Consider the following 17903-nt stretch of genomic DNA (forward strand, 5'->3'; position numbering starts at 1 on the left):
GAAGGAGGTAGTTGATGTGAACGATTGTGGGGTGATGCTCACATAACAACCATGTGAATGAGGGTACGTATGTTCAGATGGAGTAGTGGACAAACGCAATACTCTCCTCATGAGAAACAAGGTCAGTCCGCAGCCTTCCGCCAAGTTTGCTGCACCGGCCACAAAGTTAATGGATGCAGGGTGCCCGTTATAACCAACTACTAGCGGATAAGTGAGATGGAAGGACGTCGGATAAATCGATGGTCATTGCTCATGAGTATGGTCATCCGAGCGGGCGGGAGGACGACGATAACGCAGATTACGAAAGCTATAGGCGTGCCTACAAACACAGCCTATGATCGATGGTGGGCCATCAGTTGCTGCCCCGCACCAGATACTCGGTGACCAACCCACACCCATCTCTCCCACTAATGATGTCGGGTGCCCTGCCTAAACTAAGCCTGGAAAAAAATGACGGCGAACTTTTGACCGTTAAGCGTCAAACATTCCGGCGGCACGCTTTTAGACGCAAACAAACAGCCGCCCACGAGTTCTGGTTGTGTTCAAGAGCGCTTGCTACAATCGTTACATGTATTCCCGATGACGGCTGACTCGGTACGACTCCATATAACTCCTCTAACTCCCGATCTACTCCATGCTGTGGTCGGACCAAGGCTGCTTGATTCAGTCTCCAACGTTTCCTACCATACGCTCCAGACATTTCCGGAAAATAGTTACGGCTACCTGGATATCCCCACGATGGAGGCTGAAAGAATAAAGAAAAAGCTTAATGGCGCTATTTTGAAGGGAAAGAAAATAAAGATCGAGGAAGCTCGCCCTAAGAAACGCAGGCGTGTCGAAGAGACGGAGGAGGAACATCCCGATACCAAAGCCGTGAAAGTGTCTAGGAAGGCGAAAAAAGAGCCTGATGTGATCGCTGGACATGCGCTGCCCTCAGATCGCAAGGTAAAGCGCGGCTGGACCGAGGCGAAGCCTTCGAAGTCGAGTAAGAAAGACAAGGGGAAAACTTCGTCTGCTGCGTCGAAATACTCTGATAAAGATGAGTTACTGTTTCGCACGCAGCTACCTCCCAACAAGACAGATGTCGGATTGCGAGATAGGGAAAAGAGCAAGTCAAAGAAGAGGCCTGGCGAAAGTGTGGTACACGAATTCGAAAAGTCCACAGCGCAACCATCTTTCCTCAGACAAGATGTTGGTCAGCATTCTAAAGTCAACTTGGAATATATCGAAGGACAGGGATGGGTCGACGAGGATGGACATGTTGTCGAGCAAGAGAGCGAGCGGGTTGCAAGATCACGTCGCGCCATCAAAAGTGCCGCTACCACCAATCGAAAGGGAGTAGAGCAAGTTGAAGTCGCCTCGGGGAATGAAAGTCAACATTCCGATGAAGACAGTCCAACTAAGGGTGAAAAGGGAGGGGAAGAAGAAGAAGAAGAAAGCCAGGAACATCCGGTGAATCAATACGATGATGAGACAAGCAGTTCGGGCTCTTCGTCTGAGTCTGATTCAGACATCGAATCGGAACAATCTGCGGTTGATACAGAGAAAGCATCGTCTGCAATACCAGAGTCTGCTGAAGCAAAGAAGGCTGCGGAGGTCCACCCACTCGAAGCGCTATTCAAGAAGCCAAGCAAACCGACCACATCTGATGTTGCAAAGCCATCGCTAGAGGTGTCAACGTCATTTTCATTTTTTGAATCTGGCAACGAAGATGATATCGAGGAAGAGACTAGCATGCCAGGGACACCCTTCAGCTCGCAGGACAACCGATCCAGGAGTCTGCGAAGTGCAGCTCCCACACCTGATACGGCGCATCCAAGTCGATTCAACAGCTTCGGCAGTTCTGGGCTGCCAGGCGATGAGGAGATGGAAGCCGACGATGAAGAGGCGACTCCGACCGGACAGGGCGGTCTGCGCAAGCAGCCCAACGAGACGCCATCACGGCAGCAGAGTGACTTTGAGAAGAAGTTCTGGGAGAACCGGGGCGAGAACAATCGGGCGTGGAAGTTGAGACGGCGGACTGTGTTGAAAGAGAAAAGGCAGCGCGAGAACAAGGCACGACGACCCAGGAATTGGTAATTTAGCGCGCATCCTACAAAGCAAGTTAGAAAAAGCAATGAATGTCTTGCTTCAGATTATTCTTCGAGGTTCCCTTATCAATTAAGACTGTTGGCTGAGTGAAACGTGGCACCACGGCAAGCATGGATGAAAATGCTCACCTCTTTAGATACAATGTTTTGAGTCAGCGAGCCTGGCCGGGACTCTTTGGAGTTTTTAGAACTCGGCAGCCTGATCCATGCTTCCTTCCCCAATGTTGCCGAACTCAACGCTCTTTGTTCTTTCAATGTTACCTCGAGGCTTTTGTTAATTGCTGATTTTCTCTTGTTTTTCACCGTTTATGTAAATTTTTGCTCGTATAGCGCATCTCTTTCGAGCAGATGGTTGTCGAGTAACAATTCGGATCGTGCAGCAATATACGAAAATACGATCAACTGCCTCCATACACCCCTGCCACTGTCATGCGAACCATTACGGGGCGCGATCTCTAATTACCAACGATATCTCCATCTTCCCATGCCGCCAAAGAACCAGCGGCGGTCGCATACGAAATCCAAGAATGGCTGTAGTCAGTGCAAAGTTAGGCGCATAAAGGTTGGCTGTTATGAAAGCTTTCCATCTGACTCCGAAGTGCTTACCTGAGCCATAGTGCAACGAAGTACATCCGACATGTTCCAATTGTGAACGTCGGCAAATTGTCTGCGACTTTTCACTCTCATCCGATGCTAGCAACTCTCCCAGCGATCCCGCCGATGGCCGGCGGCAGAGTAGTCAACTTGCATCGGTCAAGGGAGAGAAGCGGACATCATCACAGCATGTGATTGATCCCTTCCACCTGCCTGACCTGGTCAGCACCAAGAAGACTACGGAGCTGGATATTACTGATCTCCAACTGATGCACCACTTTACCAGTGTGGTTGCGCTGAATCTGGCCAACTCCCAAACTGCCGAGGCGCTGGCGCTATGGCAGACGCATGCAGTCAAGCTAGGGTTCAAGCATCATTTTCTCCTGAGAGGCATCCTCGCTGTTGCAGCTTTCCACTGGGCCTATCTTCACCCTGAACAGAAAGCCGAGTACGACCTCATCGGAACAACGCATCAGAGCATAGCCTTGACCGACTTTCAAGAGACGCTCGGTCACGTCGACGAAAGCAATTGCCATGCGCTATTCGCCTTCTCATGCTTGCTGATTGTGCTTGCTTTTGCTTCCAGTACCAAAGACAAGCCACGAGGCTTCAACAGCGACGTACTACATTGGTTTTACTTACTGAGAGGCGCAAACAGTGTGCTCAATCTGCATTCCGAGACTATCAAAGCTAGCTTTCTGAAGCCGTTGCTCGATGAAATGGGACACATTGAGAACGCGGCCGCCTACACACTGCCGGACACGGACCAAATTACCAAGCTCTTTCGTCTTTGCGCATCCAGTGACCATGACAAAGAGACCGCCCAAGCTCTTGATCTGGCTATTCACTCGCTGCTCAGCACGTTCATTCAAGCTTCCCTGCTGAAGGCTCGTAATGACGGAACGATTTTGACGACTTTTGTTTGGCCGATCAATCTGCCGCCCAAATTCCTGGATCTCCTGAGTGAGAAACAACCGGAAGCGATGGTCGTCTTGGCACACTACTGCGTGCTGATGTACTGGGGCGAAAGCAAAGATCAGGACACTTGGTTTATCAGCGGATGGGCGAGGTACATGTTAGAGACGGTCAAAGAGTCTGTGCCAGAAATCTGGCAAGAACACTTACAGTGGCCTCAGATGATGATGAATGATAGCATGAGGCTGTACAACGGCACGGACATTTAGTATAGGGTTATGTCTACCAAAATGATCATGTAAGACTAGGGAGGAACGCAATTCGGGTTGTTTTGTCTGGAGCCTGGTGTCGAGGCATGATAATCATCGACCAGGAGGAATGGCCATGTATATATTTCGGAAAAGCTGCAATGGGATAAATGTCCCACGGGACGCGCAACAAGCACGCGTCTTTTCATGATTTTGCCGCACGATCTTGCAATGGGAAACTTCAGTGGCCTGATACGCAGGAGAAAGGAATGGAGGATTTCAATCCCTGGCGCAGATGGAGGTGGGCGTTGACGTGGACGCAAGGCTGCTGCTCGGTTCGGTTTCAACCAGGTTTATGGCGAACCAATACCTAACGAGACTGTGCCATAGACGAAAAGTGTCACGTGGATTGTCAAACACTTACGTGGCGTAAAGTGCAAGTCCAAGGGATTGGGAGCTCGCGATCTGTGAGCAAAGTTCGCGTCTGACAGGGCGCAGAGTTCGACCACTGCAACCACTTCATCAGGGGCTTGAAGTTCGTCCGCAGTGAAGGCTCCTAGGGACTAGGGAGTTGGCAGATAAGAATAGGTGAGTAAGCCACCAGGGTCGCCCTCAGCCCAACCAGCGATAGCATGTGACCAATTTTCACCCATCAAGGCCGTCAGCGGCTGCTGTCAAATCCCAGAGTTGCATCTGTGGCTCTGTGCTCACGATCGAAACCCTGGCACGCCTGGATAAGGCAGCCTGATGATAGCATGATACAGCGAGCATGATCTTTTTTTTTGTGAAAGTCTTCTTTCCTTTTGTTTGTTATGGCTACAGGAATGAATCCTCGATACTCCCATACGGCGGGAGCTTCATCAGGTGCGCGAGCACATTGGTAGGTATTCTCAGTGGAGCAAGATCCTGAAACGACCTCCAAGACACTCAAGCGCCCCTTGACCCTAAATTTCCAAACACCTCAAACCAGCAACCGTGCACTCTCCTGACACAGACGCTCAGATCTCTCTTGAGCCCGTCCTTTTTCCCTTTTACGTTGGTGCTCCGTGCGTTTCGTTTTCGATCTTCCTCTCTCTTCTGCAAGCACTATCATTACGTTCACTTCTTGGGCTGATCTTTCATTTACTCTCGTTATTCCGCCCTTTTGCGCGCTCGGCCGCCACAGACGACACCGTCTATCATTCGAGCAGGACTCGTCCAACGTTCTTTGACCCGGATTTCCACGAAAGACACGCTCTTTGAGCATATATATCGTGCTTTGAAGTATCCAGGAAAATCCCTCTCAACCACATTCCTGTCGCCAAGATGAACAGAATCCTGCTGGTCTTTGTCGGCTTCGACATCGCCTTCCTCCTCTGTGCTGTTCTGCACCTGCTCATCCCACTATACACCAGAGCCAGTGTTCCCACAAGCAATGTCAGCAATGTCGCCTCCAACCTGCTGCTCGGCCATTGCCCACTCACAGGTACGCCTCACCGCCGTTTGTGTGATACTTCAAGGCTAACTGTGGTTTCTAGCAAGCGAAATCAATTCGATCATCATGTTCGCGACATTCCTGCTGTCCATCCCGTCAATCTTTATGAAGCGCAATCGGGTCTTCCTTCACTTGCATATCGTCGGTGTCATTGCTGCCGCTCTCTTCACCTTGGCGATCGGTGTCGCGATCTGGTTCTCGACGCTCCAAGTACACAAGAACCTTGGACCGGTGTGGAACGCGCAGACCCCTGCGATCCAGTCTCTGTTGCAACAGAAGTTCCAGTGCTGCGGGTACACCAATCCTGCACTGTTCGTCAAGGACGCGACGTGCATCAACGCCGCTACTGCCGCACGTTTGGGACCGTGTTCTACGCCGCTGGGTGTTTATGCCAACCGGTTCCTGGACATTGTCTTCACCACGTTCTTCGGATTTGTGGCTGTCGATATGATGCTCTTGTTGTCGGCACTGTGCTTGGTCAAGGACCGAAAGGAGAAGGAACGCTACAAGCTGATTGATGAGAAGAGAGGGTGGGGATCGATTTGAGCGGGTCTCTTCATCATCCTCGACCTGATTCATCTACGACATGTTATGGCTGAATGTTTGGAGTTAGCGAAGACTAAGTTTCTGGGAAAATGCTTCTGTTCAACTGAGGACCAATATCTACGAGTATGAAAGCTGTATATCAACGAGCTTGAAGCGATTTCTTGTCACTGCGTGTTCTAGGGAGCTTTGAGTCTTAGACAATTACAATAGATAGATATGACCATCGACCATTGACCATACAAATCTTACAAACTCTGCATATGATCACATGTGAAACGGTGCAAATACCTTGATACTACATTTGCGGATTCAGCCACGACGCCCTCGCACGGTACCTCGTCAGGGGACAGAAAGTCAGAGACTTCTGTGGCAGCAGCTTTATCGATTGATCGTCTGCAGCTCATTCTGTCAAATTGATAAGTTTTCGTATCGCTCCTTTGTTGATCATTTTCTGTCAGTTTGCCCAAAAAGCCACAGATGACGACGGTGTGCATTGGGGGCTTTTTGGTGTAGATCTCCCGTATTTGCGGCGCTGCGCATAGGGATCAGCGGTTTTTGAACTTGGGGATTGGGGATTGGACCTTGTTGGCATCATCACCCTCCAAGCTTCACCTGATCTCGGCGCCACATGGTCAAAGCTTTACGATCTTGAACGGGAACTCCCACTTGGGACGCACAGATACGGTGACGGCATTCTTTTGCATTGCGACAAATCCCAGTTGGATCTTGACTCCTTCTCTGCCATTGTATTTTCTTTGGGTTGGGGCGGGTTTGATTCATTTTGAAGTGATGCGGTCAGAACATATCCAGCTTTGAGGCGAGCGAGACTTTAGGTGGTGAGGAGAATACTTGTCACTTACCAGCAACAGCCAACCGGTCAACTTGGCTAGGAAGGGATGCTTGACGCCTAATGGATGCGATTTTTTAAAACAATCATCTCGTCGGCACGATTCTTTTGGGGTAAGGACGTCCTTAAAGAGGCTCGTCGAGAGCTTCCTTTGCGGCCTTCGGTCGAAGTGACGGCGCCATCTCTGTCGAGCAGAGCAGAGTATATGAGAGAATGGAGGCACAGCTATTCCAACACTATATCATACCAAAGTAATATTTAGCAGGACGTCCACCTCACCCTGACAAGATTCGTGAAAGGCTAGCACGGCTCTCTCTCTTTCAGTTCACGAATTGAGCACCGACGTCTCTGAAGAATTGCCAAGAAGAGAAGCTGTGGCGCGCCTACCAGGACGGCCACCACAACAGCAACAGAACGTTCCCGAATTCTTGCAACCCTGTTCCGACTTCCACGAAAAGCGCAATCAAGCCAGGCAGAAGCTATCGTCGCTCAAAGCATCACGCTTCAAGGATCTGGGGACCGTGGTCGTTTACGAACGAGAGAGACGATTTCAAGGTAGCCATAAGAATCATCGGAAATGGCTTGGACGCTTGTGACACCATCCTCCAGAGGCATTGGGTTTGCATTAACCCGTCACCTTCTTCGGACGTTACCACCGGCCATTCCCATTGTCGCGACCGCACGTTCTGATCTGCCGGGCACGAAGGAGAAGCTTCTCTCATCCCTGAACCTGGCAGAATCGCAGGCATCTCGACTCGATCTGCAAGAATGTGATGTGCTGTCGGAATCCTCGATCTCGAATCTGGCCGCATATTGCAAGGAACGGTACAATGATCGAAGTCAGAATAAGGGAGCACATCTACGATTGGCGTTCATGACTCCCGGCATGTTGATGCCAGAAAGGGCACCGGACAAGATCGAGTACGAATCGGCATTGGAAACGCTCAAGCTGAATCTTTTGGCACCAATGATGCTGGTCAAACATTTCTCGGGCTTTGTCCCGCGAAAATCGACCAAGCTCGAGGGAGTCGAGGGTCTACCTGCCTCTGCAGTGCTGGCACTGATGAGCGCGAGAGTAGGGTCGATCGGTGACAATCGTCTAGGCGGTTGGTATAGTTATCGAAGTTCGAAGAGCGGAGTCAACCAGTTGGTCAAATCGACGGATATTCATCTGAAAATGCAATCCGGGCCTAACGCCATGTGTGTGGGATTGCATCCTGGCACTGTTCGAACCGATCTCAGCAAGGAATTTTGGAACAACACTCCCAAAGAGAAGCTGTTCAGTCCAGAATTTTCTGCTGAGAAACTGATTGAAGTTGTGAATGGCCTGAACGAGGACAGTCGAGGAAGATGTTGGGATTGGGCAGGCAAAGAGATCCCCCCATAACTGCAGCCTGCTGCATTAGTGACCCACCTTTGAGAGCTTAGTCAGAGGGGCAATGATAAGGCTGTCGAGTTGCCTATCGCCTGGGTCAGACGTGGACAGACGAGGTGAAGATCCAGTGTTGGATGGCTTCGACATTAGGCCATCTTGACGACGACGCAGAGATGAAGCCGTAACGATCCGGTGGCAAGACATCTCATGAGTGTCAATTGATGGGAAGTGGGATAATGTTCCTGAACATGCAAGCTTACTGCCCATATGCTTTTTCTATCCCAGACATCCCAGTGGTCATTCGGATAGGGGTGGAAGCTGGGGAAGATGCGCATCGACATGTAATTGGTGGCTGTGATGAATCAGCAGCGAGCGGACCTTGCTAGTTGAAGGCTAGTAACCTCGAAACCTGCGCTAGCAATGCAGAGGTCGTTGGTGGTGGACTGAGAGAGGAGACCTTACGAAGGCGAAGCAGTGATAGGGTTGGATGTGGCAGAGCATTCTGTTCTCCCCATACTGGATTAAACATTGGCTCGATATCATTTCTCTCGAAACAATTTTCTCGAGTTGGTACAAGACCCAAAGCGTGATGGACAATTGAAGATTGACGATTGAAGGCCTGCCCGCCCCAAAAGATAGGGCCCGAGGATGCATTGGATGGATAAGCTAGAGCAGCAAACTAGCAGTGGGCACTGGCGCAGACTAGCAGGCGTGGATCTCATTTTTATTGCAATGATTGATTGAACCACTGACCAGCGTCCGGACAGTCGGGGATGGAATGATCCGCCCTACGAGTCCACCAATCAGCGACCAAGCCAGCTGATGCCGCCAGTGGCAGTGAGTGGGCTTCCCACAGGCTGTGAATCTACAAAAGGCAGGCCAGCTGCCGCTATGCCCTTTCCGATTCCATTTCCTCTCTCGTCCATCCCATTCCCTTCCTTCCTCATCTCAGAGAAGAAACAATCCGCCCACCTCGTGCCACGGGTTTTCCTGGGCAAGCATCGAAGCATATTCTCTTGCGTAACAGTCTTTGACTGTTTGGGAAAGACAACAGTCGGTTTTTTCCAATCATCAAACGGTACGTTCACTTCCGAAGTTTTTGTTCTCTGGTCTTTTCCTCTTTCATCCACCGCGAGGATCACTTTGCAACCTTCCCCCATTGAGCGACAGCATCTGGACGTGCAGAGAAAGAAACGGTCAAAGACTCGCCCAAAATTTGACAACCCGGAGACTCGATCCTATCGCCTCCTGAAACCTCCGAATCCATGAGCCTGGATTGTTCTGTTTTCCAATGTTGGTCCACTCTGGCCAGGAAGTTCTTCACCGAGTGAGCGACCGAGGAGTCGAAAAGACCCAAGGACCAAAGATCAACCGGCAAAAGATGCCCCTCGCCAAGCCCCCAAAGGCCAATGATTATCCAGCCACCGCCTCGGACCTGCACTGGCCAGTGGCCACTGATTCTTCACTGCAACCCACCCCCCATCCCAGGCAGTCTTACGAATACTGCCGAACACCGCCCGCCCAGTCACTCTCTTCCTCCCCCTCAAACCAAAGTTACCAAACCCTTTTGAAATCTATGCCCCGGACCTTCCCAGACTCTCTCCATCCACTGTCAGTCCATACAGAAAGTGGTTACTTCCTTCCTTGACCTCCCAAAAATCCACTTCTATCCTTTTGCAGTTTGACTGTTGCACATCCCTTTCATCCACAAAGCTTGTGTTGCTCTCACCTTCAAATTGGAACTGCCATTCCCCGGATTCGGTTGAGATTTCGCCTGCACCTGCGCCTGCGACTCTTCTCTGCACCTGGCCGTGTACGTGTTCGTGACAGCTCCGCTCTATCCAGTTAATCCCACTGCCTCGACCAGCGGTTCACTTCACTGGTATTCTTAATTGGTACACTTTGCTGACTCGTCAACTCAGATTAGGGCTTTCTACTAAACCCGCGTCCATACACGAAAGATCTTCTGGATCTTGCTTATTTCATCTAAAAGGTACAACCTAGACTCGATCCATCATATTTCCTCTTTCGTCTATTGACACTTTACTTCTTTGGGCAGACTTTATCAGACTCAATCTACCATCATGGCCGACATCACCGATCCCTCCGCTGGTCTCGACCAACCTTCCCCCGGCGATGACCTGACCGGCAATGGCGTTGACTCCCGAGGCACCAAGCGTCCCAGAACCTCAATGGCAGGAGATGACGATGACGATGACGATGAGAAGGGTGGCCGCGAACGTAGAAAGATTGAGATCAAGTTCATCCAAGACAAGTCGCGTCGTCACATCACATTCTCAAAGAGAAAGGCTGGTATCATGAAGAAGGTCAGCGCAATCAGTTTATAAAATGCGCCGTCCATACTAAATCTGGTCATAGGCGTACGAACTCTCTGTCCTTACCGGAACCCAAGTCCTTCTGCTCGTCGTCTCGGAAACCGGTCTTGTCTACACCTTCACCACTCCTAAGCTCCAACCTCTGGTCACCAAGGCCGAAGGCAAGAATCTCATCCAAGTACGTTGTCTCACAATCCGTCATGTATCTTCTCTGACCAAGCATAGGCATGCTTGAACGCACCCGAACCCTCCGGAAATGAGAACGGTGTCGATGCCGCCGATGATGTCGCGTCGCCTGACGATGTTCCTGCCATGCCACCCGCGGCCACCGGCATGGCTCGACCTCCTACCCATGGTGGATACATGACTCAAGAACAACAACAGCAAGCCATGTACTATCAACAACTCCAGCAACAGAACCAGAGTGGTCAATACGCTGGCATGCCTCAGATGCCCCAGCATCAACGCGCATAGGATGACGAACCTACTCTCACATAATGATACCCACACAGTGGTCTCGTCAGCGTTCATCCGGTCGAGTCTCTCATTGCTGTTGTCAGTTGTCCTTGGGGCACGTGAGTGACCGGCGCATACGAAAAGCTGCGACACTGCTCTGGTCGTACGGCGTTGTTGAATTTTCACAAATCAAGTTCAGGGAGGGGAGCTGGAAAGGAATGATTTGCTCTTGTTGAAAGCCCACCATGCAGGCTCGGATATCCTCAGCTTTCTCATGCCAGAATCAGAATTTGGGAAGCGTGGCAGATTGGGCAAAGTTCGAGCTGTTTAATCGGAGCAGCCTGCCAAAGAACAACCAAAAGAAACCCAAAGCGTACTCATCGTCCACGATACGACTTTGGACTTGTTGCCTGTCTAGAGACAGCACACTGAACCCAAACTTCAATTAATCTCTCTATTCTATCTTCCTCTTCAGAGTTTGCTGCCCACCCATTGCGGGGATCTTTTCTCGACAAATGCTTTGATACCCTCGTGAAAGTTTTCTCCCTCGTTCAACCTTTTTTGATATACGTCGATGACTGCTTGAGTCGCATGCTCGGCGCTTCCGTCTGTCATGTAGTGTATTAGTTGGCTATACCAATGGCGAGGAACAGCATGTCTTACCTTCCCAACCCGATACGACTCCAGCCCTACTGATGATGACGCTGTCCGGACTGTTATTGGAGATCTGCTCAGCATACTCGAGCGCTTTCTTCACGACTGGCCTGTTCAGGATGTCGGCATCAGCAGGCGCATCATCGGTCACAGCATTCAATATCCCCCAGGTCAGTGCTTCTGCCGCAGTAACCGTCCGGCCTGTAAGTGCCATCTCCATGGCCCTCGGTTTGCCGACAGTGCGCACAAGTCGTGGCAGGGCGCCAGCCATTGCGTACAAGCCTCTCTTGACTTCAGGTAGCGAGAACAGCGCTGATTTCGCAGCGACCACGAGGTCGAGGTTAGCCACCATCTCCATTCCTTCGCCGAATGCTAAACCGTTGATGGCCCCGATGACGGGTTTCTTGCCTGCGCGTCGACTTATGGCGCCGAAACCTGAGGGCGGCATGGTCCGGTGGCCGGCGCCGCCTTTTTTCGCGGCGGCGTTGGATTCGTTCCACTCCTTCAGGTCGGCGCCGGCGCAGAATGCGCGGCCACTACCTGTGATGACTGCGCAGCGGAGGGAGGGTTCGTTGTCGTACCATTGTAGGAGGGCGTCGAGGGCCCAGTGTTGGGGGACAGATATGCAGTTTAGACCTTTGGGGTTGTTGAGAACGATGAGTAGGGTCGAGGGTGTTGGGAAGAGCGTGAGGGTGTTGAGTGTGCTGGGAGGAGGTGTGCGAAGGGTTGATGGAGGTGTTGATGACATCTTGTTGTGTGTGAGGTGTGTATGTCGGTCAGGTTTGGTTGATATTGACGTTGGTCTCACTCGTACGATATATACTACTATTATCCTCGGTGTGCTAAGGTGAGCGCTCGTGTGTTGACTTCAGCTCTTAAGACGTCTTCATGCAGCTCGGGCGCGTAGATCTTGTCGTCTTTGCTTTGTATAAGGTATATCTCCCGCGGCTATTGAGTGAAAAGTAATCAGATTGTTGAACATGTCCATCAACGAGGTACATCGAGACGTGGGGACTAAAGTATTGTAGACCTTGTCTCTCCACGGGATAGCTTGACAGATGCCGAGGTCGATGCTCAATTCGGCTAGTCCTCTACGTGGGTACGGAGTTCTTCAGGGGACACGGGCCACACGGCAACTACCCGTTGTTCGCTAGGTCGACGGTCATCTAAGTCGAGGGTCGTCTACGGATGGAAGCGGCGATACTGACGGCGAAAGTGCAGCTGGAGAGGAAACGTTTGGGAGGAGAGAATTTGTTTGCAGACATGTTGGATTGAGTATCGCTCTGATCTCATATCAATGGTACTCTATGTACCGAATCTGCTTCCATCAAGCGCTGATGCTGCGTAGCAAAGGAGCAAGATCGCTCGATGTTTTTCCCAGCCTCAACTCCTTCATGAACCGTGATAACTCCCGAAAAGCTCGTCAGTCATATCCGCCGGTAGCAATTGTGTCTGTCCTATTTCTTTTCGCCCTGGACAAGCTTGACTGCATCTAAGATCTTAGGATACAGTGGGTGATCCTTCTCAAGTCCAGTGAGCTTGGTGGTGGCTTCCTCTGGCGACGTGCTGCTCATGATCTTGGCCAACTCTTTGCTCTCCTCGTCACCTTCAACATTCTGGAAGCGAAGAGCCATCTCAACGCCACGCACAAGAGCAGTGACATCGTAGCCCTGCTCGGCGAGTTGAGCTGCAGGACCGATGAAACGCTCGTTTCTACCGAGCTTTCGAAGGGGTGCACGACCGACACGAACAGGGACATCCTCAAGATGAGGGTTGGAAATACGAGAGATGATGGTGTCGACATATGCTTGTTGCTCTTCCTTGGTGATGCCGTGTTTGCCACTGATCAAGTGGGCAGTCTCCTCCAAAGCCTCATGCACCTCCTGCTTGATCTCGGGATCGGCCATGGCTTCGTGGATGGTTGAGATACCCTTGTTGTACCCGAAGTAGGCGGCGGTAGCGTGGCTGGTGTTGACAGTGTAGAGCTTGCGCTCAATGTAGGGCTCGAGGTCATCGACCCAGTGAATACCCTTGATCTGAGGATGGCCTGACTTGAAACCGGTGGTTTCGACACACCACTCGTAGAAGCTCTCGATCACGACGTCGAGACCAGCGTCGGCAGGTTGGGTTGGGACAATTCTGTCAATAGCGGAATTGCCAAACTCTGCCTTCTTTGGCAGCTCCTTAAGCACCTCAGGCTTCATGTTCTTCGGGTCGATGATGTGCTCTCTGAGGGCGTCGGTTGCATTGATCATGTTTTCGCAGGCAATGACGGCAAGCGGCTTCGATTTGGTTCTGGCTGCAATGCCATCTGCAATAGGCTTTGCGACGAACTTGAGAACGTTGGGTCCGACAGCGCAGGTAACCACATCGGCATTAGCGATGGTATCGACCACCTCAGGCATGCTGTGCTTGGAGTTCAGAGCACGGTAGTTGGTGATAGTTTTGCTGCTCTCTCCCTCTGGACCGACTTCCGTGATCTTGTAAGATTTCGTCGCGCTGATCTTGTTGATCAGGTCGTCGACGACATCGACAAAGACAACTTCGAACCCGGATTCATGGAGGAGCTCGGCGATGAAGCCACGACCGATGTTGCCGCCGCCGAAATGGACAGCTGTTCCAGGCATCTTGACGGTGTGGGTGAGGTGGTGCGAGGACTGTCCTGCGTCCGCACCAGTGTTAGTATAATTCTATAGTGAGAAGGAAGGAAGATCGTCGCGACTTACGGTGTTCTTTTGTTGGGGAAAGAGCTTGACTTGTAGCACTGAATTAGACAAAGAGCGAAGTTCGATTGTCTTTGTCGTTGTCGGTAGAGTTTGTGTGAGAGTTGAGGAAGAAGTTGTTTATTTATGGGCGAACTGGTGGTAGAAGTGAAGTGCGGTCAACAAATGAAGTGACAATGACTCGGTGAAGGAAAACTATTAACCATTCGCTGTCACCCGAGGACGCCCTAAAACTTGCTTGCTCTCGGCTGTGATCAATCGGTGAAGATTCAGTGAAGCAGAAGTCAGCAACCCCGCGCTAACCTTAACGTCACTGTGCAGATGGGCGCCACAGGCGCCATTAACCACGAGTAGGCGTAATCATATCTCGGGAGGGTGTTAGGACCAGCCACCCCTGTAAAAAGTTGGCTAAAGTGACACAACCACACCAAAACCCCGCCTCTAGCCCTGCCGTGCCGCCTAGTAAACCCGAACACAAACAAATGGACAGATATACTACGTCATATCTCAAGTAGAAGGTGGCAGAGCCAGGACACTGCGAGTGCGTCGCACCAAAGATCAGGGTGTATTGTTGTTGCATTAGATGTTGGTCTATATGAGGCAAAAACATGAAGCTGCGCTCAAACGCTCAAACGCTCAAACAACCACGCAAATATCTTACAACATGGAGAAAAACACACATCGTTTCGTGTGCATCATAACCGCAGTTCCCTTCACGAAACTTTCAGTATACTTCTTTCCTGCCAGATCGCTGTTTTCTTGACCTCCCTACGCAACACTGAGCAATGGACAAGACACACGCCAACAGCATGACTGCAGTGGCCGCCCAGGTCATTCCCAGAAACTTTCTTCCTTTGAATGCCGCGATCCCGATATCGTTCCCGTATTTGTTCACGGCGTCGACGGCCTTGACGATGATTGCGGTCGCAATGGCTGATGCTATGCCGATAGTGAGGAAAGCAAGCTAGTCACAGCCATGTCAGTAGGTGCGAGCATTGAGGATGTTATTCGGAAGAATACTCACGAGATCTATGACGAAATTGGTGAAAGCAGACAGCCGACCTTCGGTGACAATTCCCCAGAGAGCTCCCAAAATTGCAAGGGCAGCAAATGAGATGCCAATGATGTATAGTACGATCATGGCGATGCTTGCGATCTTGACATCCCGTTCTGCCTTCTCTACCTCCTGCGGCCAATGGATATCGTCCAGTGTGATCCCGCTTGGAAGATGGTCTTGGATAATCTTGGTAGGTTGGAAGTGGTAGCCCAACGTCCGGTTGGAGCATAAAGTGATGTTCTCGCTAGCATGTTTCACCGTCGCATTGGGCTCATAAGTCCCTTCGCAGTAATCCATGAGATGAACGTTGAGAAAGTCGGGGAGATTCAGCGCAGTGGCAATATCAGAGGCCACATCGCTCAAGAGGCTGTTAAGATCTCCTTCGAGGCTGCTCAGTAGACCCCCCAGGGAGTCATCACTGCTGCTTGACGTGTTGAAGAGGCTAGTATGACCAATTCGGGAGAGATTCAGCTATAATCTTCATTAATAACCGTCTTTTGGTGGTACCGTGCATTTGCTTACAGTCAGAAGATCGCCATCTTGGATGAATGACTTGCTGGAACCCGCAAAGAGACACAGCAGAGAGAGGACAAGTGCGGCGATGGCACACGCCAGAGTCAATAGTGACGAGAATCGCATCGTAATTGGCGTCGCTCGAATTAGGGATATGATAGAAAGATTGGTCGTTGTCGAGACGGGGAATGGCGAGACTGCTTCGGCTTTTAGGGAATATAGGACTGCCCTGTGATCGGTCGACTGAAACAGAAGAAGGAGGAATGACTGGTGGTGGACATGGCTTATTATTGTTCTTGGAAGCGATGCGAATCCTTCGTCGATCAGGCTGGGTGTCGGTCTGCTTCAAAACCCTGTCATAACAAGAGCATTTGCGGATGTTGTTTGGTCAAGCAAGACAGGGGCCCTGTACTCTAGCGTGGCTGGGTACTCGCGTTGTCCAATGATGGCCCAAGTCATAGTTAATTGGCCAGTATTCCAAGGTCGATTAGGCAGTCCTAGGCGCCTGCGCATTGGACATGGGATGACATTTCTCAGCCACGGCTTGGTGATGTTTCACACGTCATTGGAATGCTTCCCCACGTTGCCAGGTCCCAGTGACACGATCTTGACGGTTTCTTCCGTTCAAGAACAAGATCCACCTGCAAGATCAAAAGAGCAGACGACAGCAAGGTGTTGACAACATCCTCGGAATTGTGTTCAATGAGGCGCCCCAAGATTTTGCGCGTGTTCCTCAGCTACGTGCTCATGTTCATTTGTTATGCCAGTGGACAAAACTGCGTAGTCACAGGGAACAAGGATCGGTGCAAGAGACCCAAGACTGGTGCCAGCTGGATGTATCCATTGAGGTAGCATACTGCGTCAATAGGATGACTCCATTCATTCGATCACCGATAGCACTGGTGCATTGTCCGTTGCTCCTCGGGAGAGATCTGCACCGATGACAACTCTGTCACTTGCGTATGATGCTCTTCCGGTAGGTGTCGACCATAGTGCCATGGGCGGGTGTTTTCATCAGTGCTTTCTTCATCATCCACTCATGCTGGTCTGCCACAAGTCCTGCATTCGGACCGCCCACTCGCATCAACCAGCAACTAGGATGGATTGTAAATTGTGCTCATGGTGCCTGAACCAGTGCCCTAGCAACGCTGCATGGTCGAGGTCGTAAGCAGTTTGAGACCAGCCATCGCCACACAGGTCCCGTATAGGGCAAGTTTGAAGTCTCGTCCCGGCTCAGATGTAACCCGACGAATTGACTTGCGTTGTGGTAGGCCAGGTAAAGAGCAACCGGCTCTCACCCTAGTCGAACTCGCACATCATGTTGGCGTGCAACAAAACGCTTTGGCGCCGGATGACTGGATCACTCGGATACAGCAGCATCTTGGTGCTGTAAGTCTTGCGTTTCTCGTCGTAGTTCTTTGATCGCAGTCTTTTGGTCAAGTCAGCATCTTGACCTTCAATCTTCCAACTATGACCTACAGCAAGGGCTTCTGGATTGACGCCATTCTCAATTAAGGAGACACATAAAGACAATTGTGTCCGGTCCAACTGTGTGTTCTACTAGCGTGTCAGCCGGTATAGCCTCAGGCGCATTGCTCTACCTTACCAACAGCATGGAGATTTCTTCCAGGATGTCGACGACTTCTCTCGCCTTTTCGCGTTTCGAGTCCGTTGACGGCATTTCTTGGACTTGACAGGAGCGTGCTGATAGTACGTGCGATGGCCCTGATCCAGGTACACTAACGATGGATTGACGAGAATGAGAACCAAGGATCAGAATGGGTGCTGTTGTACACCGTCAGGAGTGGTGGGAAGACGCGTCGACTTGAAAAAGCGGCGGCAAGATCGCGCCTAATTCACTTCCTAACGTGGCACCCTCCACTAACAAATCTTTTACCTCCATCTATCTGATTTATGGCGACCGTACGGCCATTTTTGGTCGGCTAACAGACAGACTTCCAGCTGCCAGGTCTGCCGACCCTAATATGAAGCCCGAGGCGGGCAAAAATGCAAACCTTCCGATTGAGCAGCTGAAGTTCAGTGAGATCCGACATCTTCCTCGTCCCAGCATACCG

General features: G+C 51.0%; 9 protein-coding genes across 9 annotated transcripts; 5 read left to right on the forward strand and 4 right to left on the reverse strand.

The window, feature by feature from the left end:
* Positions 1-427: 427 nt before the first annotated feature.
* Positions 428-2225, forward strand: EDD37DRAFT_634867 (uncharacterized protein). Its single transcript, XM_062816876.1, has one exon. The coding sequence runs from the start codon at positions 580-582 to the stop codon at positions 2077-2079; it is 1500 nt and encodes a 499-aa protein (XP_062668260.1). The 5' UTR covers positions 428-579; the 3' UTR covers positions 2080-2225.
* A 30-nt stretch (positions 2226-2255) lies between these two features.
* EDD37DRAFT_470608 (uncharacterized protein) lies at positions 2256-4188 on the forward strand. Its single transcript, XM_062813108.1, has 2 exons — positions 2256-2652; positions 2708-4188. The coding sequence occupies exons 1-2, from the start codon at positions 2575-2577 to the stop codon at positions 3866-3868; spliced, it is 1239 nt and encodes a 412-aa protein (XP_062668261.1). The 5' UTR covers positions 2256-2574; the 3' UTR covers positions 3869-4188.
* A 464-nt stretch (positions 4189-4652) lies between these two features.
* On the forward strand, positions 4653-6153 carry EDD37DRAFT_634872 (uncharacterized protein). Its single transcript, XM_062816877.1, has 2 exons — positions 4653-5312; positions 5365-6153. Exons 1-2 carry the CDS (start codon positions 5153-5155, stop codon positions 5865-5867), a joined length of 663 nt encoding a protein of 220 aa, XP_062668262.1. The 5' UTR covers positions 4653-5152; the 3' UTR covers positions 5868-6153.
* Positions 6154-7012: 859 nt separating this feature from the next.
* On the forward strand, positions 7013-8109 carry EDD37DRAFT_470745 (2,3-dihydro-2,3-dihydroxybenzoate dehydrogenase). The gene has a single exon (XM_062813111.1). The coding sequence runs from the start codon at positions 7292-7294 to the stop codon at positions 8099-8101; it is 810 nt and encodes a 269-aa protein (XP_062668263.1). The 5' UTR covers positions 7013-7291; the 3' UTR covers positions 8102-8109.
* A 2064-nt stretch (positions 8110-10173) lies between these two features.
* Positions 10174-10899, forward strand: EDD37DRAFT_651657 (MADS-box transcription factor; the record flags this gene model as incomplete). The annotated part of the gene is made up of 3 exons (XM_062818372.1): positions 10174-10416; positions 10469-10603; positions 10651-10899. The coding sequence occupies 3 exons, from the start codon at positions 10174-10176 to the stop codon at positions 10897-10899; spliced, it is 627 nt and encodes a 208-aa protein (XP_062668264.1).
* Positions 10900-11154: 255 nt separating this feature from the next.
* EDD37DRAFT_470696 (ClpP/crotonase-like domain-containing protein) lies at positions 11155-12637 on the reverse strand. The gene is made up of 2 exons (XM_062813110.1): positions 11545-12637; positions 11155-11489 (listed from the first exon to the last, which is right to left on the reverse strand). The coding sequence occupies exons 1-2, from the start codon at positions 12281-12283 to the stop codon at positions 11353-11355; spliced, it is 876 nt and encodes a 291-aa protein (XP_062668265.1). The 5' UTR covers positions 12284-12637; the 3' UTR covers positions 11155-11352.
* Positions 12638-14412, reverse strand: EDD37DRAFT_470695 (mannitol-1-phosphate 5-dehydrogenase). Its single transcript, XM_062813109.1, has 2 exons — positions 14262-14412; positions 12638-14197 (listed from the first exon to the last, which is right to left on the reverse strand). The coding sequence occupies exon 2, from the start codon at positions 14160-14162 to the stop codon at positions 12993-12995; it is 1170 nt and encodes a 389-aa protein (XP_062668266.1). The 5' UTR covers positions 14163-14197; positions 14262-14412; the 3' UTR covers positions 12638-12992.
* Positions 14413-14803: 391 nt separating this feature from the next.
* EDD37DRAFT_471004 (actin cortical patch SUR7/pH-response regulator pali) lies at positions 14804-16063 on the reverse strand. The gene is made up of 3 exons (XM_062813114.1): positions 15838-16063; positions 15283-15786; positions 14804-15222 (listed from the first exon to the last, which is right to left on the reverse strand). The coding sequence occupies exons 1-3, from the start codon at positions 15952-15954 to the stop codon at positions 14983-14985; spliced, it is 861 nt and encodes a 286-aa protein (XP_062668267.1). The 5' UTR covers positions 15955-16063; the 3' UTR covers positions 14804-14982.
* A 1064-nt stretch (positions 16064-17127) lies between these two features.
* On the reverse strand, positions 17128-17509 carry EDD37DRAFT_651660 (mitotic-spindle organizing gamma-tubulin ring associated-domain-containing protein; the record flags this gene model as incomplete). Its single annotated transcript, XM_062818373.1, has 2 exons — positions 17128-17385; positions 17435-17509. The coding sequence occupies 2 exons, from the start codon at positions 17507-17509 to the stop codon at positions 17128-17130; spliced, it is 333 nt and encodes a 110-aa protein (XP_062668268.1).
* Between the last annotated feature and the right edge of the window lie 394 nt (positions 17510-17903).

The sequence above is a fragment of the Exophiala viscosa genome, assembly GCF_022695815.1.
Source record: "Exophiala viscosa unplaced genomic scaffold EDD37scaffold_8, whole genome shotgun sequence".
Lineage (NCBI taxonomy): Eukaryota > Fungi > Ascomycota > Eurotiomycetes > Chaetothyriales > Herpotrichiellaceae > Exophiala > Exophiala viscosa.

Coding starts and splice junctions, on each gene's coding strand:
- EDD37DRAFT_471004 (XM_062813114.1), bottom strand. CDS start 15,954: ATGCGATTCTCGTCACTATTGACTCTGGCGTGTGCCATCGCCGCACTT. Junction 15,787..15,837: donor AAGATGGCGATCTTCTGACT/GTAAGCAAATGC, acceptor TGAAGATTATAG/CTGAATCTCTCCCGAATTGG. Junction 15,223..15,282: donor CCAATTTCGTCATAGATCTC/GTGAGTATTCTT, acceptor GGCTGTGACTAG/CTTGCTTTCCTCACTATCGG.
- EDD37DRAFT_470608 (XM_062813108.1), top strand. CDS start 2,575: ATGCCGCCAAAGAACCAGCGGCGGTCGCATACGAAATCCAAGAATGGC. Junction 2,653..2,707: donor GCAAAGTTAGGCGCATAAAG/GTTGGCTGTTAT, acceptor CCTGAGCCATAG/TGCAACGAAGTACATCCGAC.
- EDD37DRAFT_470745 (XM_062813111.1), top strand. CDS start 7,292: ATGGCTTGGACGCTTGTGACACCATCCTCCAGAGGCATTGGGTTTGCA.
- EDD37DRAFT_634867 (XM_062816876.1), top strand. CDS start 580: ATGACGGCTGACTCGGTACGACTCCATATAACTCCTCTAACTCCCGAT.
- EDD37DRAFT_634872 (XM_062816877.1), top strand. CDS start 5,153: ATGAACAGAATCCTGCTGGTCTTTGTCGGCTTCGACATCGCCTTCCTC. Junction 5,313..5,364: donor CGGCCATTGCCCACTCACAG/GTACGCCTCACC, acceptor TGTGGTTTCTAG/CAAGCGAAATCAATTCGATC.
- EDD37DRAFT_470696 (XM_062813110.1), bottom strand. CDS start 12,283: ATGTCATCAACACCTCCATCAACCCTTCGCACACCTCCTCCCAGCACA. Junction 11,490..11,544: donor AGTCGTATCGGGTTGGGAAG/GTAAGACATGCT, acceptor ACTACATGACAG/ACGGAAGCGCCGAGCATGCG.
- EDD37DRAFT_470695 (XM_062813109.1), bottom strand. CDS start 14,162: ATGCCTGGAACAGCTGTCCATTTCGGCGGCGGCAACATCGGTCGTGGC.